The sequence below is a fragment of the Anomaloglossus baeobatrachus genome (genome assembly GCF_048569485.1).
Source record: "Anomaloglossus baeobatrachus isolate aAnoBae1 chromosome 7 unlocalized genomic scaffold, aAnoBae1.hap1 SUPER_7_unloc_3, whole genome shotgun sequence".
Taxonomy (NCBI): Eukaryota; Metazoa; Chordata; class Amphibia; order Anura; family Aromobatidae; genus Anomaloglossus; species Anomaloglossus baeobatrachus.
The window spans coordinates 551,748-558,951 of record NW_027441817.1 but is presented as its reverse complement, the minus strand read 5'-3'; the positions used below and the strand labels follow the sequence as shown (position 1 = coordinate 558,951).

Genomic DNA, 7,204 nt, shown 5'->3' with positions numbered 1-7,204 from the left:
GAGTGAGGCGTTTTCAGGGGTAATGGGAGATGTGGCTGGGGAGTTAGGCATTTTCAGGGTTAATGGGAGACGTGGCTGGGGAGTGAGGCATTTTCAGGGGTAATGGGAGACGTGGCTGTGGAGTGAGGCATTTTCAGGGGTAATGGGAGACGTGGCTGGGGAGTGAGGCATTTTCAGGGGTAATGGGAGACGTGGCTGGGGAGTGAGGCATTTTCAGGGGTAATGGGAGACGTGGCTGGGGAGTGAGGCATTTTCAGGGGTAATGGGAGATGTGGCTGGGGAGTGAGGCATTTTCAGGGGTAATGGGAGATGTGGCTGGGGAGTGAGGCATTTTCAGTGGTAATGGGAGATGTGGCTGGGGAGTGAGGCGTTTTCAGGGGTAATGGGAGATGGGGCTGGGGAGTTAGGTGTTTTCAGGGGTAATGGGAGACGTGGCTGAGGCGGGCGACATTTTCAGGGGTAATGGGAGACGTTGCTGGGGAGTGAGGCATTTTCAGGGGTAATGGGAGACGTGGCTGGGGAGTGAGGCATTTTCAGGGGTAATGAGAGACGTGGCTGGGGAGTGAGGCATTTTCAGGGGTAATGGGAGACGTGGCTGGGGAGTGAGGCATTTTCAGGGGTACTGGGAGACGTGGCTGGGGAGTGAGGTGTTTTCAGGGGTACTGGGAGACGTGGCTGGGGAGTGAGGCGTTTTCAGGATTACTGGGAGACGTGGCTGGGGCGGGCAACGTTTTCAGGGGTAATGGGAGATGTGGCTGGGGAGTGAGGCGTTTTCAGGGGTAATGGGAGATGTGGCTGGGGAGTCAGCCGTTTTCAGGGGTAATGGGAGATGTGGCTGGGGAGTGAGGCGTTTTCAGGGGTAATGGGAGATGTGGCTGGGGAGTTAGGCGTTTTCAGGGTTAATGGGAGACGTGGCTGGGGAGTGAGGCATTTTTAGGGGTAATGGGAGACGTGGCTGGGGAGTGAGGCATTTTCAGGGGTAATGGGAGACGTGGCTGGGGAGTGAGGCATTTTTAGGGGTAATGGGAGATGTGGCTGGGGAGTGAGGCGTTTTCAGGGGTAATGGGAGACGTGGCTGGGGAGTGAGGCATTTTCAGGGGTAATGGGAGACGTGGCTGGGGAGTGAGGCATTTTCAGGGGTAATGGGAGATGTGGCTGGGGAGTGAGGCATTTTCAGGGGTAATGGGAGATGTGGCTGGGGAGTGAGGCGTTTTCAGGGGTAATAGGAGATGTGGCTGGGGAGCTAAATGTTTTCAGGGGTAATGGGAGACGTGGCTGGGGCGGGCGACGCTTTCAGGGGTAATGGGAGACGTGGCTGGGGCTGGCGATGTTTTCAGGGGTAATGGGAGACGTGGCAGGGGCGGGTGACGTTTTCAGGGGTAATGGGAGACGTGGCTAGGGAGTGAGGCGTTTTCAGGGGTAATGGGAGACGTGGCTGAGGAGTGAGGCGTTTTCAGGGGTACTGGGAGACGTGGCTGGGGAGTGAGGCGTTTTCAGGGGTAATGGGAGATGTGGCTGGGGAGTTAGGTGTTTTCAGGGGTAAAGGGAGATGTGGCTGGGGAGTGAGGCATTTTCAGGGGTAATGGGAGATGTGGCTTGGGAGTGAGGCGTTTTCAGGGGTAATGCGAGATGTGGCTGGGGAGTTAAATGTTTTCAGGGGTAATAGGAGACGTGGCTGGGGCGGGCGACGTTTTCAGGGGTAATGGGAGACGTGGATGGGGCAGGCGATGTTTTCAGGGGTAATGGGAGACGTGGCTGGGGCAGGTGATGTTTTCAGGGGTAATAGATGACGTGGCTGGGGAGTGAGGCGTTTTCAGGGGTAATGGGAGACGTGGCTGAGGAGTGAGGTGTTTTCAGGGGTACTGGGAGACGTGGCTGGGGAGTGAGGCGTTTTGAGGGGTAATGGAAGATGTGGCTGGGGAGTGAGGTGTTTTCAGGGGTAATGGGAGATGTGGCTGGGGAGTTAGGTGTTTTCAGGGGTAATGGGAGACGTGGCTGGGGCGGGCGACATTTTCAGGGGTAATGGGAGACGTGGCTGGGGCGGGTGACGTTTTCAGGAGTAATGGGAGACGTGGCTGGGGAGTGAGGCGTTTTCAGGGGTAATGGGAGATGTGGCTGGGGAGTGAGGCGTTTTCAGGGTACTGGGAGATGTGGCTGGGAAGTGAGGCGTTTTCAGGGGTACTGGGAGACATGGCTGAGGCGGGCAACATTTTCAGGGGTAATGGGAGACGTGGCTGGGGCGGGTGACGTTTTCAGGGGTAATGGGAGACGTGGCGGCGTATTTCAGGAGGATGCAGCACTTCTTATTCTTCTGGAGGCGCTGACCCATGGGATTCGGTGACTCTTTGTATCTACCGCACAGATATTGGGGTTCATGATCGCCTCTTTTCCTGCTCTTGAGTTGTATTTTTAGATTCATTTTAGAATCAGTGACTTGAAGGGAAGCGGCTATGTCCCCAGATATACGAGGGGCTGCTGATAAGTCTTTGGCTTTGTAATTTTTTTGTTTCTATGGTAACGAATGTTACATCACATAAAAGCCTTATGTGGCTAATAAGTTTTAAAAATTTTGTGTTTGTTGCTTATGGCAACAGTATTATGCGCACGCAGGAAAACAAAATGGCGGAGTCTAATGCGATATTCACACAACTGAGAGCAGAAGAGGATAAAACTCTTGTTTCTACAAGGAAAGTCCGCAGTGGATATTCATGGTGATATGTCGCAGACATTGGGGGATCAATGCCCTTCATATTCCACAGGGAAGAACTGGGTTGCCAAATGTAAAACGGCCACTTCAGCCCCAATGATGAGGAACGTCCTGGACGCCCGAGAGGGGTTGTTGTTCCGGAGATCGTCGATGCTGTGCACAACCTCATACTGGAGAATCCACCAATTTCAGCTAAAGCAATAGCAGACATCATGGGGATTTCCCCTGAACGTGTTTGTGTCATTATCCATGAATATTTGGACATGAGGATGCGATCTGCAAAGTGGATCCCCAAATGTCTGACCACAGATCAGAGAAGCAGCGAGTGACAACTTCCCGCTCCATTTGTCAGCGTATACGGACTGATAAGATTTTCCTGGATCGACCGGTCACTATGGATGAGACCTGGATTTATTTGTATGACCCTGAAAACAAGGAGCAGTCACAAGAGCGGAGGCACAGTGGTTCTCCTCGTCCAAAGAAGTCAGGGTACAAAACTCAGCCACTAAGGTGATGGCGTCTGTGTTCTGGGATAAGTAGGGTGTGCTGCTAGTGGACTACCTTCAAAATGGTTCCACCATCAATGCAAGGTATTACATTGAACTTTTGGACCAATTGAAGGCAGCTCTGAGGGCCAAAAGGTGTGGCAAGCTGTCCAAAGGAATCTTGTTCCTGCAAGACAACGCCTCCGCTCACACTGCACAAGTGACCACGACAAAACTGGCAGAGCCGGGCTTCCAGCTGGTGACCACCCACCTAATTCACTGGATCTAGCTCCCTCCGACTATCATCTGTTTCCAAACCTGAAGAAACACCTCAAGGGTACGAAATTTCACACCATTTCTGATGCCATGGCTGCTACAGATGCCTGGTTTGAGGCACAACCAAAATCCTTTTTTTTGCTAGGCTTACAGAACATGGAATACCGATGTATGAAGTGTGTTGTCATCAGTGGAGAGTATATGGAAGAAATGGAAAATTACATCATCCTATCTCGTTTCTTTCTGGGTAAAGCCAAAGACTTATCAGCAGCCCCTCCTAGCACTACCACATTGCCTGAATGATTTACTAGTATAAAATATGCTATATCCCTGAGAGGAGCTGGCGATTTCCAGTCACAGCGTTGCCCAGAGTGACGGCAGTCCCTGCTGAGTGCTGCCATATTGCCGCTCTTGGAAGCAGGGTCTCGGCATAAGCCCGTCTGCCCTAATGGTCAAGGACTTTGTATTTTTACCTGAATAAAGATTCAAGAAGACTTTGAGTGATTGGCTGTTTCCTAACTGTGGGGTATGAGATGTTGGAGAAGACAATCTACTCCACAATGGATTCCCTTTTAGATGGTGTCCATCAGGTCAGCCGGAGAGGACACACACAACACTCTTAGGTTTCTGGTCACTATGGCTCTGAGCAAAGTCTTGGCATTTATTTACACCAAGCTTTTCAAACACTTCACACTCTAAGGATTCTTACAAAGTGATGGACTCGCAGCAGTAAATTCAAGTAAAGCAAGCATCAATATTTCTCAGAAGGTCCTAAAGTCACGGTGGAGAACTGTCCGCACATCTGCCCGCAGCTCGGCACTACTGTGCGTGAATCTGTGCAAGGATGACTTTATTAAAGATTAGCAGGTGAATAAGTCTAACAGTAGAGGTTCCTCTGCTCTCGGGCTGCCATTTATAGATACCCGGGACATCGGCTCATCCGTAGACAGGAAGATCGAAGCTTGGAGTTCCCCAAGATGATGATTAAGGACTGGGCTGTAGGAAAGATTAACACAAAAATCAAAGACAAAAATTCCCAAAATGTGTCGATATTCAGTGAAGATGCCAGAAGGTAAACCTCGGAGATGTAAAAGGCTGCATATAGGGCTGTGAGGTGAACCATAATCCGAGCTGCTCGAATATGAGCGTCCATTCTGGGCATACTGAAGCCAGCCTGGTGGTACTTCATAGTCCGGATGTGTCTCACCAGGGAGAACAACGTGAGGATTATGGAGAGGACAGTGAGTATAAAGGGAATGCAGCAGCCCACCACAATGGACAGAACTTTATAGGATGGACTTACGAGAATGAAGATATCATTCATGAAGACACCACTTGAGACATTCGCATTCTCATTGGAAGGGGCCACTTCAATGTGCCAAATGGAGAGAACGCTGATGCCAAATGACCCTGCAGCTGCCAACATAAGAAACCTGGCAACCACATTCGAGAAGTTCATCTTCAGACGGACGAAGAGGTGATGTTTGAAGCTGACGATCCTCAGACAATAGAAGATGCAAAGTCCGGCTGTGATCCAAAAACTGAAGTAAAACTGAAATATCAGGAAAACTGACAAGGTGGAATAGGCGTTCTTAAACTGGACCATTGAAGGGAAGACAATGTAGAGGAAGGTGGCAACGTTCATATCACACTGGAGGCAGACATTGTTTACAGCCATGAGGACCAGGATCTTATCGCACAGGCTCAGGCGTCTTCCATGTTTCCAGTCCAGGATGTTCTGTATGATAATGAAGACGTTGAAAAGAATCCCGATGACGCATTCAACCACCGCAAAGATGAACCCGAATCTCCAGGAGAAGGTCATCATCTTGTCTGATGCTTTCTCCGCTCGCCTCAAGCTCCTGATGGATTTGACATTGAGTGGAGTCAAGCTCAGGAGGCCTCATTGATGGAGATTAATTGCCTTTGTTCTCATGCAAATATTTCAGGTTTTTTTAGATCTTCATGCAAACAATCTACCCATGTGTATGATCACAGCATGGAATACAGATCTGCAAGGTTACTATAGAGAGGCCCATGCCGGAAAGGTTATAGCTAAATAGAGGGGGGCATTCTCCTGGGGTTCAGTGGTAATAGTTCTTATGTAAGGGTGTGTACTTTATCACACGACACTTTCCCCAGTAAAGGTTTCGTCAGGATATTTCATACTTTCTTTCTTCTGCTTTCCAGACCTGTTGTGAAAATGCTGCATTTTGTACAGTATTTGCTGCTTCCTCCCCTCGCAAGATGTGGAGTGCTTGTCCATCACCGCAGTCTTTCCTAACCGAGGCACCATGCTCCTGGTACGTCCGGGTACGTCCTCTGACCTGCTGGATGGCGGTGTTGAGCAGCTGTACACGTAAGGAGGCTCCTGTAGACCTCGTGCCTCACAGTCTGCAGCTTCCACAGGCTCGGTGCAAGATTAGCTTGCTGATTTTTCATTACCATAGAATGAGTGCGCCCCTTAGTGACAGTGTGACGCCCCTGGACTATCAGGTCGTCACAGGGTACTGCACGCTCTGTTACCTTAGTGCAGTATTCAAATCCCTCATGGTTCTGGGTCCCTATCTTACAGTGCTGCCCCCAACAGCAAATCAAATCCTAGAGACACCCTGCAGCACACCCACCAGACACACCAGTGGGCGGCTTAAGCGGAATTAGGGCCACCCACCTAGGAGTCAGGAAGGGAGGGTCAGGAGAGTGTCAGTGAAGTGAAGTAAGGAGAGGAGTGAAGTGGAGGAAGCAAGGAGCGGTGGCTCCCCAGAGCAGCTGTCTAGGTTGAAGGCAGTGGTTTGGACCTAGAGGAGTCGGACCCCCGGTTGCATGGGATTGAGGCAAGGTGCCTGGACCTGTTGAGTGAACGATCGGCAGCCTGGTCCTATCACCGGTCCAGGACCGAAGGCACGGCGGGATACACGGACCCTAGGTCAGGGAGAAGCTTCAGGCAACCCGGCAATTAACCTACGGAGAACGGAGCCTTTATGGACTGTTCCCCTGTTAGCTCCAGAATCGGGGCACTAGCGCAACGAGGGGGATAGGGCCTTCCAACAAAACGGTCCAGAAAATCCCAAGTGTGAGTCCTGAGAGCAGGTTCCCAAACTTAGCCACAGTGGGGAGCGGGGCCTGGCTAGCTCCAGACTACTGGACCACTACGGTGAATTTACACTTTGTGCCAGGAGGCAGGTCACGGATCACCAGGCAGTGCTGCAGGGGACAGGACCCGGACGAGCTCCCCTTGAGAGGCAGCAGCACCCAGAGACTTGGTTTACCCGGTTGTCAGCGTCTGCTTACTGGCTGAGTGAGTACATGAGTGATCTCCCCCGTCACAGCAACCCGTAGCATCTTCCAGAGTCCCGGTGTAAGGGGTAGTCGGACCCCTGGTAGTGAAGGAGCGGTTTTTCCCCCCCTGAAGACGCCACAGTAGTATGGTGGCAAATTGTAAATGTTGATGGTAAAATGTTACCTGTCATAAACTGTTTCCCCACTAGGTGCCAGTGTAGAGCAGTGGTTCCCCTGGTAACAGTGGCAGGGAAGGAAGGGGCAGGGCAGCCTAGGTGGGGAAGGAAGGGTTCTGAATGCAGAGTCCAGTGTGCAGTGAGATGTGAGAGGCGAGCAAGCTCAGTCTGAGGTGACGGGGCAGAGTGTGGAAGTGGGTGCAGAGGCAGAAGAAGCGGAGACGGGAACACCCGTAGCAAGGAAAAGCAGAGTAAACCCTTGAGAAGAAGTGGAGAAGTCG

The 7,204-nt window shown here is 51.3% G+C and overlaps 1 protein-coding gene across 1 annotated transcript; it reads right to left on the bottom strand.

Moving 5' to 3' along the window:
- Positions 1-4,381: 4,381 nt before the first annotated feature.
- LOC142259426 (taste receptor type 2 member 9-like) lies at positions 4,382-5,296 on the bottom strand. The gene has a single exon (XM_075331838.1). The coding sequence runs from the start codon at positions 5,294-5,296 to the stop codon at positions 4,382-4,384; it is 915 nt and encodes a 304-aa protein (XP_075187953.1).
- Positions 5,297-7,204: the final 1,908 nt, after the last annotated feature.